Source organism: Motacilla alba, chromosome 3 (assembly GCF_015832195.1).
Source record: "Motacilla alba alba isolate MOTALB_02 chromosome 3, Motacilla_alba_V1.0_pri, whole genome shotgun sequence".
Lineage (NCBI taxonomy): Eukaryota > Metazoa > Chordata > Aves > Passeriformes > Motacillidae > Motacilla > Motacilla alba.
In genome coordinates this window covers 105496370-105512261 of record NC_052018.1, presented here as the reverse complement: position 1 = coordinate 105512261, position 15892 = coordinate 105496370, and the positions used below count along the sequence as shown (strand labels likewise).

Here is a 15892-nt window from a genome sequence, read left to right as displayed (position 1 = left end):
CCTCCACTGTGGAAAAATGGAGCAGAAACAGCTCACAGAGCTCTCCTATCTTTGTCACAGAATATCTCCTAAGGAAGCACTGACTTACCAATCAATCACTAAAATAACTTTCTGTCCTGCAGTTTTCCATGTAAAACTAAACCATGCCACATTTCAAAGCAATACATTTTCAGTAACTATCAAAATAATCCGATGTTATTTTTTCCTTATTTTTCTAGCCCCGTTTCCTTCACTCTCAGCACTTTGTAAGGACATCTTCATGCGTGTATTCCACATTATGTCTGTTGCAAAGTTTGGTAAACACTTAAAATACGACGTTGCTTTCTTTCAAAGCCACAATGAGGGCTCACTTTACCAAAGGCCAGGGCGCTTGGCTCATCCTTGTGCCAACTCAACTCAGACACACCGCGCAATGCAGCTGACTCCCAAGATGGGCCTTCCACCCCTAAATTTTCCACTTAAGCAAATTAATGATCAGTAAAGATGGGATACACCCAGAAGACAGAAAACCGCTTATTCAGCAAGTCAAAAATGGATACATTGGCACTGAAACTTATAGTTGAAAGTGAAATGCATCCTGCAAAGGATACCAGATTTCAGCTGCCTGCTGACAGCAAGTATTTCAGGGATGTCCCAAAGATGATTTCTACTGAGGACAAAGAGTACCTTCTTGTTAAAAGCAAAGAGTCTTGCTTGATAGGGAATAGACAGTTCTTTTATGCCTCTAATGGATTTATTCCCTTATGTTCAGTATTTCTCAGAAAGGATGTCACTTCCTCGGAGAATTCTGCTGCTCTACATTTTAAGAACTCAAATGTTCCAGTGAAGCTCAGCTGAAATTTTAGAAGCTGATAGAGAAAATCGAAAGAGAAGAAGAAGAAAAGGTATCCGGTGGTTTAGAACGCTAAAATCCTTCCAACTAAAAGACAGCAGCAACCAGAAATGCAGAAACACCCTGATGGAGCTAACTGCAATTACACATACTTTCTGGAAGTGGGTGTGTTTATGCTTTGCATGCCTATCTTTTCACATGCAAAAGACAACACCTGACATGTATGTAACTTAAACAGTTTGCCCTGTAGTCTTAACTATCCTCCCATAAACTTAACCAACAAAAATAGCAATTAACACAGGTGTTTCATAATCTTCCCAAAATATTTTCTTAGTAAGAAGGTAACTGAGGATTGTTTTACCATTCAATAGAAAAAGATGACTGTTTAATGTGGGTGTGTGCCAATATATGAAAACTATTTTAAATGAATATTTTTGCAGTGGTCTGGAGGATCATGAACCTAAATGTTGAACACTCCCTAGCTTCAAATGGTCTCTGCCCTGAATCACTGTGCAGCCCTGCACAGAATAAATAGGTGGAGGAAAGAAAGTCAAGACAAAAATTATTTAAGCACACAAACACTTATAATTCTGTAATATTCAAGAAGCTGTAATGTCCCAAATTAAATTTAGGACAGAGATAGACTTAGAGGCACCCTTATTAAGAGGCTGCCTTGGAAGACAGAACAGAAGGCAGCAGCACAGACAGTGCAGGGGTGTGCAAAGCCACCAGTGGCACACTCTGTGTGCCCAGGACAAGCTCCTGTCCAGAGGGCATCCTCTGCAATTCTCAGGGAAAATTTCCTCCCACGGCAGCCAGGCTTTCTCCAGCCTTTTTTTTACTCCAAAGAATTTAGACAAAACCAAGAATTTCTACTTTTACATAAAACTGAGAGAAAACCTGGTTCACCAATAAAGTTGTTGTAGGAAAAACAATTTTTTTGTGTTTGAGGTAACACAACATGCATGAAGAAAGTGCAGCTTCCTATCTTAAGCTGAGAAGAGTTTTACCGCAGTCCACACCTGGATATTTGATAATGCATGCAGATATAAGCTTTTAATATATGCCATGAAGAATTAAGTAACAACACAACCTTGAAACTAAAATTAACATTAACGCATGTAGAGACTTTTTTCAGAGGCTGGGGGAAAAAAAGAAAAACAAGAGAAAGGTGTTAAAAATATATAAAAATAAAAGACAAATTGCAGAAAACTGACACATATTTAACCTTGGCCTAAAAGCAAGCATCACTTCATTGGTACAAACTGTAGTTGAAAGTATCAAGGTTAGGTACAAGCTTCCCAACGAAGTTGTGCATTTGTGAGAGATACAAATATGCACTTTCTTTCTCATTTTGAACAGCTGCACGTATATTTAACTTAGATGAAGTCTCCTTTCTAAAGCTAGCCTTGAGCTGTCAACATGACTTGGTAGTGCCAGTGCTAGTGAATTCATACCAACAGCAAAAGCTAAGATACTAAAGAAAAGGCCATTTTTGTTTACAGTCTGAGCCATCATTTAGCTACCAGGTAAAATATCACAAGGTTTGTTCACAGAAACCAAATATTCAGAAATGAAAAATTATCCAAGATTTCTGTTCTGATTGATGTAATTTCAAAATTATTGGATGTAATTTCAAAAATATTGGAAAAATATTCAACAATCATTTGTTGAAACTAAAAAGAGGATACAACCTGAGAAAACATTAAGAATATCCTAAAAATTGTAGTATTGATGTTATTTTTACTAGCAACTTTTCTTTTTCTTAATTTCATTAGGTATCAGGAGATAGCTTCAAAAAATCATGTAATTTATCTGCACAGTTTTATTAATACCTAGATTTTGATCTCCTCACTATAAATTCATCCTGCAATCCCACAATGCTAGTGCAGAAATAGCATTTAAAATTGGAACTGAAAACCTGAAATATGCCAATTTAGGTAATCCTGAGGTTGTTTGTACTTGACATTTCAGAATCTTGGCCAATGTACTTTAGGAAAGGAAAGTGTCCTGCACTTTCAGACATCAGAGTGGTTGGCACACAAACAGCCACTGCAATCAGCATCACTCCCAAACAGAAGTAATTGACAACTAAAAAGAGGTTGATGCTAGAAAGGCACAAGGGGAGTGACATACTTAGAAGAAAAACAGAAATTCCATTTTTAAAAAGTACAAAAATACATCCATGCACAGAAAACCAGAAAATATCATTGAAGTATACCACTATGAATGGTTAACGTGAAAATCTATCCTGAAAGAACTGGGGCACTAAAAGGAAACAAAACAAAGCAATCTGCTATTTTACTGTGTGAACAGAACCTTGACCAAAACACGCCTAAAGCACGGTTTCTAGTTCAGTAGCAACAACCCAGATCAAATCCTGATGCACACTGGCTATTCATCTGAAAAACCAATACTGCAGCTGTTACATTAATCCAGCTTTTAGCACTACTTCCTCCTTCTTCTCCTACATCCTTTGCTATGTGCAAGGCACTCCCAAAAAAGGATGTGGCCACCATAGTTAAACCTTCAGGAAAAGAGCATTAGTGGCATTCAGATGATGTGTTTTCTTTTCCTTTCTTTTGCTTTGCCAGTTAAAAACATCTTAATAAAACTAACAGTGAAACAGGTCTCATTTCAAAGGCTGATCATTTAACGTATACTCAAGTGCTCTTTACATTTTTAATCTTGCCAAACATGCCTTTATAAACAGGCATTGTATTACAGCAGTACTAATGATAAAATGCCAAAGTGGCATTTAGAACTTTATGAATGTGAAGCTCATTGGCAACGTCACAAATCAAACAACAAAGAACCGAGAATGCATAGGGGGCCCCTTTTTTTTTTTGTTAAAAATTCATATGAATAAATAAGCAATCATAATAATTAGCACATTGTTTTCAACTGCAATGCTACTATTTTCATCCCAAATTTTACACTAGCACCTATTTCAACATTTCCTCTACTGTTTGAGGATGGAAACATCACATCTCTTGCACATTACAAACTAAGAGTACTCAATTATGAAGATTTTGATCTGTTTGGAGGAAAAGATAGGAGGAATCTGTTCTTCTGCAGAGTTACTACTCCATATGCAGATTTACTGGGTAAAGGACCTTGCAAGAATAAATAGTGTCTCACCAATTTACCCACAAACACATTTTAAGAATTAGATCCAAATTAAATTGAATGCAAAAACCTTTTGCATCAGGTCCTAAGCAAAAAACAAAACAAAGGCAGAAATCACACTTCAACTCTTCAGTGCTCAAGGAAAGCTCCGTGAGACATCACACAAAGCAGACTTTAGCAGGTAGACACAGTTCTTCAGCAAAAGTAGCAGACTTCAAACTATTCCAGAAGAGTGATCTGCAGTTCAGCACCACCCCACCTACAGTTCTCTCATGAGAAGCCAGAATTCCAAAGGAAATAAAACACAACCCAGGAACACACCAAAACCAACCACAATACACCTTTTGGACAAAAAAAACCACCCTAAAACCACCCCCACTTCCCCCCCACACACCTTTTTTGCAGTGAAGCAGCCAAGTGGGAACAGTAAAAGAAGGCATGGTTAGTACAGACTCTAATTACGGGCGATAGATGGATGTATCAAACGAGCTCGTTCTGCCAACTTAATGATTCAGCTTAAGGAACTGGGAGTTTTCCTCCTGACTTCTGTCAGAGTCAAGTACATCTGCTGAGTGCATTTGAAGATTCTGCCTCTTGTAAGATAACCTTTTCCTCTGCACACAAGAATTACCATTGAGTTCAGCAGAGAACGATCACAGAAAAGATGATGCTAGTTTTGTGGGAAAATCAGTCATGGTCTCCAAAAAAGCCAGACACACACACCAAGGTAAAGGTAAGTACCACAATTTAAGTACTTCCATTCATTTAGCTGTCCTCACTTTATCTTAAAGATAATTAAGTCCAAAAGAAAATGCAGAAAAAAATTCAAAGCAGACACTGGTGTGTTTTCAGCCTCAGTATAAATCAAATAGATTCATGAAGAAACAGAATTTGACCTTTCAATAAAACTGTTCAAAGTTGATCACATTTCACTAACAGGTTTCCAGTTTTGCTTTTATAAATTATGGATCATTAACTCTCAAGCACACCAGTGTGCAAGGTTCATGAGATGCATGTGGAGGCTCATTCAGGTCTCTGACCGTATGTACAAGTTTATTAACAGCTCCAATAACCACAACATACAGAGAGATTGGTTTCATCGTGCTCACTAACACAGCAAGCACTTGTTACCCACTTAAAATCTTCTAACAGGAACTAGTTTCACTCCATCAAGTAACTCTCCATTACTCCAACAGGAATTTGGAGCTCTAATAACTTACCTGTGAACATAATGCAACTGATGAACTGAATCGATGGCTATCACCATTTCAGCCAAATAAAAACGAGCCATATCTTCAGGGAGCCTGTCCTCAAACTTGCTGAGCAATGTAAGCAGGTCTCCCCCAACATAGTAATCCATAACCAGGTACTGTGGAGTGGGAACAATAAGAGAGCAGAGTGAGGGGAAAACAAATCACAACTTCTTGAGTGAATAAAAGACTAAATATTAATCGAAGCATAAAAACTAATTCACTGCAAAAATTATTATGGACATTAAAAAAACTAACAGAGATGCTTAGGTGTTCTGAAAACAGCAGTCAGTTCAACTGCAGTTTAGCATTTAGCCTACTTCTATATAATTCTCATATTTATACCTCCCCAAATATAGTAAGCCTCATGACAATATCGTATCAACTTCATCCACAGTCCCATCACCAAACATGATAAAATATTTAGATCCTCTGGATTCCCTTATGGAAACAATGCCCTTTGTTAGAAAGCTAAAGGAGTAAAGGTTTAAAGTACAGACCTATAAAAATGAAACAAGTGTGCAAATTGGTAATCTCATTTACATTGCCTTAATTTCCAAGACTTTACCTTCCCTTTCTTCCTACCACCTTCTTTTCCCATTAAAACAAATTAGTTTGGAGAGTAAAGTTTTTAGATTATTTAGAGAGGCATTTCTAATCTAAAGACTATTTAGATTAAGGCAAAGTCTGAGAGACTTCCAGTGACCCACAGCATAATTCCAGAAACTGTTGACATTACACATGATACAGGACCTGGCAACATAAAATACAACATGTCACCTTCTCTAATTGAAAGGATGGAGAAAAATATTGATTTCTTATATATTAATGAAACGTAAAACTTGGCAGCCATAAAAGTGGATGCAAAGACTTTAAAGAAATCAGAGCCTTTTTGCATTTTACTGTATTTACAGAATAAAAGGCCACTTCTTTTAGCAACATAATTAAAATTACTGGAAAAAGTGAAACCTACGTGTGAAATTCAGGATTTATATATTTTAGCTTAGTTTAGTTTGTTTTTAATTATGAAACAGTGCCTGAAAGGCCAAATGGGGGAAAGAAAAAAAAATCAAACTAATTATAGCTGAAAAACTAATTATTGACATTCTAATTAAACACACACTGCTAAGACATAACTTTCAAACATCATTGTGGACAGGTTAATTAGAATTACAGAATATCCTGAGCTGGACAGGACCCACAAGGATCACCAAAGTCCATCTCTTGGCCCTTCACAGGACAGCCCCAAGACTCAAATCATGCCCCTGAGAATAAATTTTCACTAGTAGAGCTCCAGTCTGTTTCCAGGAAGGCAGCCTAACTGCATTTGATGCAGTAACTCTTAAGAACACCATAAATAATAAAAAATATTGAAAATGTAATAATGTATGCCCCAATTTGTTTCTTTAAAATTCTGAAAATGCAGCCTAAATGGACTATTTATATTAGTTGCCCTAACATGTCTGCCTTTCCCATTTTCAGAAAAAGACACTAAAATATGAAGAAAAAAATCTGCAAAATTATGCCAGCTCTGGGGAAGATATGGGGCAGGCAGAAATCTTACACCTGCTTCTTTTCCCTCATATTCTCCATAACAATAAAGATGATGAACAAAGATTTTAACAGCTTGATACAGAATAACGTGGGCATCCTCATTGATTCCAAGTGCATAAGAAAGCACAAAAGGCATTTACACAAGATTTTAAATGTATTGATAGTCAAATTTTCATATGTTGCTTTGTGACAGGAATAATGAACTTCTTAAATTATACTCACAAACCTTATAGAAGATAAGTATCTTCTATTCAGTGATGTTCATACACTCCTTCAGGAACAAGACTGTATAAATTTCTTGTGTTTTACAGTTTTAGAAAATGCATTAAGCCTTTGGAACTTCAGATACTGATTACTAAGTGATGCATTGCACAGATATCTCCAAGAGCTGAACTTATTGCTTTGAATGTATATTGAAAAAAAACTTCAGATTCTCCTAACTGATGTGGGATCTCTGCACTCATTCTTCAGCACTTTGAAAACCTCTGCAACTCGGCTACAGGATATAGCAAAATAATGGAATTTTGGGTCGTAAAACACAGGATTCTGCACCTCCTCCTAAGTTTGCAACAGCAATGTAGTAGCCTAACAACGCAGAAACCTTCAACTCCTTGAATAAGCCAACACTTAAACTGTAACTCAGGGTATTAAGCTGTGCAAATGAAGTTAAATACATGTGCAGGAATTCGAGTTACATCTAAAAACAAAATTTTACATTAAAAAAATTCTGTCAAATATCCATGTTCTTATAAAAAATAGGGGTTTTTTTAAGCTTTAAAAATACTTTCTAAATAATAGTAAAAATACTTTCTAAATGTACACAATCAACCAGATCTATCCAAGTCCCGAATACTTCTCAAAATACTAGGGTAGGACAGCACCACCTTTCCAAGAGAAAGAAAAGTATAGATTTAAGAACTCTAAATTCTAGTAGCTAGTGGAAGCTTAAGACAGGCATTTAATCCCAAATCACAGATTTGGAATGGAAGGGACCTCTTCAGACCTCATCTGCTCAAGTATGGTCAGCTAGGAAAGGCTGATGATGTCTCCAGCTGGGCTTTGAGTATCTCCCAATAAAGAAGGATTTTCTTGTGTTCTGATGCAACTCCATGGATTTCAGGTGCATCCACTGGCTCTTGTCCTTTCACCAAGCACCACTGGGAGGAATCCAGCTCCTTTGTCTCGATTCCCTCCTTCTGGTGTTTACACACATTGATGATAACCTCCCCTCTCCATCCTGCATTTATTTGGGCTGAAGAATCCCAGCTCTCCTCACAGGAAGGATGCCCCAGTGCCTCAATCATCCTCCTGGCCTCACAACAGACTTGCTCCAGTAGTTCCATCTCTCTTTTGCCCTGGGGAGCTCAGACCTGGACACAGCACTTCAGGTGCAGGGCTGAGCAGAGAGGAAGGACCTCCTCTGACCTGCTGGCACCACTTTTCCTTGAGCCCAGAATACTCCTGGCCTATTTTACTGTGAAAGTGCATTGCTGGCTCATGGTAAAGCTTGTTATCCACCAGGACCTCAAGTAAAGCTGCTTTCCAATCACCTGGGCCCCAGCATGTACTTGGTTTCTCTTATTATACACCCTGGATGCAGGGCATTGCCTTTCCCTTTGGTGAAATTCATGAGATTTCACTCTCTCCCGTTTGCTGAGGTCCATCTCAAGGCAAGCAACAGTCACAACCACATCCACTGCCCAATCTACACAGATTTTCCTTTAAAGGCCACTTGTGTTACACGCTGTTTTAATAAAAAGCATATGGAGAACTAGTGATGATACAAACTCTCAGTACCTCTCATATTTTGCCCAGCAGGCTGCAGAACTAGCTCGTGCCAGCAGACTATCAAAGATGAAGAACAGAACCTGCTCTGGGCTTAGTGAAAACAAGGAAACTGGCAAGAATAAAACAAATTCTAGCAGGCTGTTCTGGAATATAAAATATTTTCCTTGAAATGCTCTTAATGATAAGATCAGAGTTACACAATCCATGAGATTATTTTTACTGTCCACATTAACAAAGCAGGAAGCTGGCTGGGAGGTATTTACACCAACAGTTGGATTTACAAATGCAGAGCCCCATTTCTATAAAAATCCACCAAAATCCATGGATCTTCAGGCATCTGAACTGACAGAAGAAAGTGCAATATAATGGCAAAGAAACACTACAGGTCTGCAGGAGTTCCCTGTACAGCACTTTTTGTATTGGACAGACTGGGAGGAAAACACTACTGTGGCTGTACAGTAGATCTAAAAAACATTATTAGAATTGTTAATGATAGAGAATCCAAAGCACAGGGCAATAAAACCCAAATAATCAAAACCCATCAATGCAAAGTTGTTTACTTTTTCAGGTATAAATATTACCGAAACTGTATCACGATCAAAACATTTTTTAAGTGGGAAAGACTTTACAGAAAATTGGCCACTTTTCCACACATTAGTTTCTTTTTGCAAGTCATTCCAAATACTCAAAAATTAAATCACATAAGAGAGACATTTTAATCTACAACTACAGCTTCTAACTCCTATTTATAAGCATTTAGTGACATTCTTCCTGTTTTATTGTTTTGTGACAGCTTACTGAGTTTAAGTGCTCAAAATAGTAAGTTGTTTCAGAAGAGGTCTACTCCCAATTTCTCTCTGTAAAACGGTAATCAGCATGGTTAATCATGAAAAATTAAAATAGAAAGTCTATGTTAGTAAGTGCACTTTCAATTTTACGAATCCAATTCAACTGGAATGACAAATTATAAGAAAGAATATGCAGATAGACCAAAGTTTATCAACAAATGCAAAGTGGTTTAGAAAACAAACCTGCCTTCCTGAGGTATTTATAGCAAAACTTTCAAAGTTTCTGACCAATCTCCACCCTTCAGAATTTTATGGAGAAATCACAGATCCTCACATGGTCTGTATGGTCCAGAACACAAAATTAACAAATAAACTACTTTTCCGTCTCAAATCACAACCAAGACTCTGCATTTCCACACAGATATTTACATATAAAAATATATATATAAAAGCAATACTCACTAAATAGTTTTCATCCTGGAATGCATAATGTAATGTTGTGATCCACTGGTTATCTCCATTCACTAACACGTCTCTCTCTTCTCGAAAACAGGCTGTCTGAAGGGGAGAAAAATAATTATAGGCTTTAGGTAAAATATATAAAGAAAAACAAGTTGACTGTGTTTTGAAATTATATTTGAGGGGAAAAAAACCAAAACTGCCTCTCAGTTAAAAAGCCATTTATTACACTACCCAAATATGACAAAATCTAAAAAAAGAATCAATATGAGAAGAGACCACCTTCTTCCAATTTAGGCAGTTGTACTTCTCTGTCCTGTTAAGTGAGGCAAAGGGATAAACAAGCTGCTGCTTCCCATCATCTAAAATGTCCAAATCTTGATGTATCAATAATGACAGAATAGCAATGTATGATTAAGAAAAACAGTCAATAATGCCATTAGATACTTGTAACTGCTCTAGGAGCCTGAGAGCTGGAATCTGGAGTCTTGTGCTGCTGTTTTATCTCATTATGGTGTTAGCCTAGTTTTACACTTGAGTTCTCAGATACAGTTCTCTTCATTTGAAAGCAGCTGCCAATAATTCCATGTAGTCATCACTTGATAATCATTAACCACTTTCTCCACACCCCTTGCTCAGGAAAAGCAGGGAGAAGCAAATATTGCTCTTGCCAGGTATAAGCTGTTGATCAGACATCCCAAAAGGTTTCCCCTCAATACACTGGAAATAAAAACAGGAGGCAGGAGGGTGCCTTCAAATCAAGTGGAACAGAGGAGGAACAAGAACTGCCAACAAATGTTTTAATTGTGGAACACAGGTTTGTATGAAACAAAAGAAGATAAAATGTGAAGAAAATGACTAAGTGCAAAGCAGCAAGACATTTAATCCAATGGAGGTCGTGCAACTTGCCCTGAGTAGTGAAAAAAATACTTCAGCAGAAACAACTTTGCAGAATAACAGACAAAAATGACCAAATAGATGAAAAGCAAAAACAAAACTATAGCAAAGAAATCCTATAAACATTTTGAAGAGAGTGAGTTCTGAAGTGAATATCACAAGAAGAACCAAATAACAAAGCCAACACACAATTTTGTTCAGAAAAAAAGAGATCTAAACAATAGTGCAAAGGAAAGAATAATATTGTACAGGCTCTATTTAGAAGGCAGATGGAGAGTTTGAGAAAAACACAGACCATATTTTATTCCAGCACACTCTGCTCTTCACAAAGATGTTTCATCATTTTGAACCCTGCTCTGTCTCTTCTATCTTCGAGACAGCTAAGTTTAAAGGAAATTCAAGCCTTTGCTTTTTATTTTTTTCAGTTTGATTTCCAAATCCAATAGGAAAATAGCAGACTTCTGGCATGGCTTTTGCAGGCTGTGAGATTTGGAAAGTGAAGAATGAAAAGTGAAATATCATTTGAGATTGAGATACGCACAAGAATACAACAAAATACAGCAAAAACACAGCAGCAAGTAACTCCTTCCTCCAAACAAATAAACCATCACAAGTCCTTTTTTTTTGGTGAATACAGTGAGTAAGAACTATGCAGACCAGGAAAAATTAAGATGACATACTTGAAACATTGCTCAATGCAGGAGATAAATCAGTGAAATTTGAGAAAATAGCAAGACATACTTCAAACAAATACCTTCAAAGGTTATTGAATGAAAAATAGACTTGGGGTTGGAGAATGAGCATGGATCATCTTCAGAAGGAAGAAAAGCTGTTTGATGCTTCAGCTTGATTTTTTTTCCTTCCTTGTTTGTAAACTCTTGACATATTTCAGAGAGAAATAACTATGAACTCTTGTTTTCACAAGGATAAATAACAGGTAGTTTCTCTGCTTGTTATGACACAATTAATAGGATTAGTTACTAGAGAGTTTATATAATTCCACTTGTTTTTGCCATGATTTGACAAAAGACTGTGCATTCCTTGAGCACTCCAGACACCCACCTCTGGGCAGCATGCCTAGAGCTGAAGCAACAGCTACTACCACAGTAGATCACAGCTGAGACAGCAACAGCCAATCCTATAAACAGCTGAACTGGTAAAAAAAAAATCTAGCAACAACAAAAAGAGACAGTAGCAGTGGTTCTTTTAATTACTGTAACATGGCTTAATCCGACTTTTTTAAAATGAAACCTTTTTTTTTTGTGCCTTCCATTATTCCAGCATTTCATTTCATCTTCCCTAGGCAGTCTCCTTGAACTGTTGGCAGAGACCTCCAGAGGTCATCTGGTCCAACTCTGTCACAGCAAAACCAACTCAGTGCTGTGGTCGTATCTCTCCTGTTATCATGGCCTTCAAGCAGCAAAGAATTTGACCTGCTCGGCTGTTGGATGCTCATGTCCTCACAGCTCAGAGTCAGCACCTCCTGGGGATGCTGACTGCTTCCATGCTGCCTGATATTTGTCCTGGTCTCTCCTGAGCCTCATCTGGCACCAGCACGGCACATGTGTAACTGTAAGTGACTGTCAACGCTCAGGGTAACAGGTCTGGGAGTGTAACAGCAAGATGTCACACACTTCCAGGTACTCCTTGTATCAGTAACATTCCCAGTTCTACATCCCATCTCAACAGTGGCAAGTATTTGGAAAATTTATCCTCTGTTATTATACAAAAAAAAGAACACTGACTTTGCAACCTGTGTAATTTCACAGTAACAAAGTTTTTGCACTCAGAGCATGCAGTCCTCAACCTCACCCTGGCATTCTCAAGCCTCTTTTGAGTACATACTCCCTTTCTGCTTTTACAAGTGACTCCCACTTCCCACACTCTTGACACATATGTTCATTAACATATAGAATATGAATATATATATATGAACATATGGATCCATCTATATGCTTGTGGTTTTGGCCTGCATGATTTTCCCGTGTATCTCGGTGTTAGCGCAGCACACTGCTAACAGAGCCAAAATGGGTCATTCTCCCCCATCAGTAGTAAGAAGAGCATTCATGAATGTTTAAAAATGACAGGTTACAGTTTCTAAAGGTCATGCTTTATAATGCATTTTCACTCCAGATGGTTCTCTTTGCACTATATACCCATGGGTTACGAATACATGGAAAAACATTGCTGCAATTCTTTTTAGGCTAACGGCTCAGACTTTCAGAAATTCAGCCGGACCCATGGGAAGAGTATTTTTAATACCTTGCATAGAGAAAAATTTTTGTAATCTATTTATAACTGTATGCTAATGAAAAGAAACAGTTGTCAAACTCACTTTAAAAGGGTACTTTAAAAATAGAGTGGAGGTTTATTACTGGTCCTTTCTTTTTCAGTGAAATAATAAAACTTACAGTAATGACATTTGTCTTGGAGAGAAATACCTCTTTGTATCAAGACTACTGCCAGATTGCTCAGTATCTGAATAATTTCTGGATAAAAAGGAAACATTGTGCACATCTAACCACAATCTGCAAGCCATTTATACTTCTTAATGTGATAACATTTTCATTAAAAGAGACAGGATGTGCACACATCAGAAATTGGCTTTAATTTGTCTGAATACATTTTTTTTTAAGAGTGTGATGGTTTCCCATTGATCTCACTTCCTACCAAGATGTAATTAAAACATAAATGAGGAAATCAGAATAAACTTGGAAGCTGTTGAACAGCAAGGCAGCTTGAGAGCAGCAAAGTTGAGGTCTCAAATAAAATCTATATATTTATGAGTGTATTTTTAGTCTGCACAGATGAAGAATTTCAAAGCAAATTAGAGAGTCAGATACATGTTCCATCTAAAATTAATACACAAGTATTCAGGTGCAGGCTGCGTTTCATAAGCTTCCTTTCAAAGGAATCCAGGGGAAATATACCAAGGACTTTGTGAAGAGCAGAGCTGTATAAAGAAAGTAGACAGCTAAGGCAAAACCAAGGCTGGTGAAGGAGCTGTTCCACCTTTTTCAGACACAAAATGGACTCTCAGCTATAATGAGGAACTTTTTGCCACATATTTTTGCAGATGAACATTTTTAGGAAACGTGCACTCTAATTAATTTGAAACTTTTATCTTTCTGATTTTTCAGTCCACTCATTAGGCCTTTGCTAAGTTCTAACTACTGAGAAACTAACAGGTTTGATGAGCTACAGCTCAGCAATTACTCTCTTATAGCTCAGTAACTACCTTCCACCATGGAAAATACTTGCTAAAGACTACATTCCCAACTGGAACAAATGCATTAAAAGATCACTTGTGCAGTTGGTAATTTTTGGACAATTACAGAAAAGGCCTAATGTCAAAAACATTCAGCCCCACAGAAGTCAAGATTCCAGGACATTTAAACCCTTCTGATGAATTGCTTTAAGCTTACTTAATATTAATTTTTATACTGCCAGTAAATAGTGAAGCACTTCCTCCATCCCTCTAATAAACACGGAGACTTGTGGACAGAGAAATGACAATTCAGCAGAGTAAGAGGGGACACAATCATGGAAAACATTACTGCAATCTTACTTCAGCTCTCTTCAGCATCTCCCACTTGTTAAGTATCTTCATGGCAAAAACTTTATCTGCATTTTTCAGTTTTACTACTGCAACCTGGAAAAGAGAAATGAAAGACAAGAAAGTTACAACGAGAAAATACATATTGTTTTGATTTTTATGTAAAGTTGCATTTTTGGAGGTTTTTTCAAGTGTTCTGGATACATTTTTACTATGCACACAATACCACACCATCAAGACAGAAACACCTCAATAGTACAGTTTAATTCCAAGTTTATTGTAAGCTTTCCTTATGTATCACACTTTCCCTATGTATATTTTTTTTCTAGGTGATTGTCAATGAAAACTGGCATTTCTTAGCATCACACTTCTTGCTGTATCATACTGACACGAAGTTCTCTGGCTCTATGCTTTATATTCCTGGACTTCAGTCCTACACATTAATTTAAACTTTTAGAGTCCTTAACAAAAAGGTAACAGCACAGCAGCTTCTAAACCAAGTTAAACAATGTGGTTTTTGTTTTAAAAACAAATAAAACTGTAGATTTGCCATAAAACAACTTCCACTCTCGTTTCAAATAATGCACTAGATTTTCTTCAAAGGTAGTATGACTTCACATTTTCCCACCTGAAGATCAATGAACTCTTTATGATACCTGTTGTAAGCAGCAGGGAAACAGTAAAATGCACAATTTCTAGAGAAGTAAAACTTAACAAAACAAGCCAGTCCAGCTGCCTCTCCTCTCCTCATAGCTTCTGAAACATTAGATGCCATAGGCCTCTGTAATAATAAATTAACAAAGTTCACTGACACCATCCTTTTCTGAGAATATTAGTTTTGTTTAGCTATAATATAAGCTAACATAGAATATTTTTAGGAAAGAGGGAGAGAAGAAGTTTACACAAACTTGTTTTCACAGTTCAGGCTTCCCTGGGTATGGAAAGCTCAGTGTCTTAACCAAAATGGATATGAAAGTGCCACAGACTCAAAGCTGCTGATCAGAACTAGACCAGCATTATCATCCCAACTGCAGAAAAGTTCAACAATCACTACATTTTAACAACCATTCTCCAACTATCCTGTTCTGACTCTTCTCTTTCAAAGGAAACTTTTATCTGCTTTAGTTTTAAGATTATTTCTGTGTGCATCTGGTTACGAACCAACATGCTGTCACACAGATTATCATCATCTTCATCCTGCAGGCCAGTAACAAAAAAATACCAAGGTTGAATCCTACATTCCTTTCACCTCTTTCATAATCAGTAAACCAGCAATGTGTGAAGACAGTGATAACAGAAAATTAAATACAGGATCAGACAGTTTGAAGGAAGTGTCATGCAAACCTCTTTGAACCATCTTCAAATGTGTCATCAGCTGCAACAGCTTCACAAACGAGGCAAAAGCACAGGTTGAAGGATTGCAATGCTCTGATGTCTAAACCAATGTGTATCTCACAGTGTAGCTCCTGCCTAGCTATAGATTCACAGACCAAGCAGCTGTCACTTTCCATATGTACATTATCAGCCCTGCTCTTGACACTGCTGCCTTCTGGGGTTGCAGGGGGAGGCAGTGGCAGGGAGATAAAGAGAGGATATAAGACAGAAAGGTACTACATTTATTTGTTTAAACTAGTCTATG

At 37.3% G+C, this 15892-nt stretch overlaps 1 protein-coding gene across 11 annotated transcripts in view; it reads right to left on the bottom strand.

The window, feature by feature from the left end:
- CDC42BPA (CDC42 binding protein kinase alpha) overlaps positions 1–15892 on the bottom strand; it is a 182526-nt gene that overhangs the window by 102990 nt on the left and 63644 nt on the right. For all 11 annotated transcript variants that reach the window (XM_038132509.1, XM_038132508.1, XM_038132515.1 and 8 more), the window contains exons 4-6: positions 14266–14349; positions 9804–9899; positions 5182–5330 (exon numbers count right to left, since the gene is read on the bottom strand). In XM_038132509.1, the coding sequence (XP_037988437.1) occupies positions 5182–5330; positions 9804–9899; positions 14266–14349 (329 nt within the window). The remainder of the gene's footprint in view (positions 1–5181; positions 5331–9803; positions 9900–14265; positions 14350–15892) is intronic.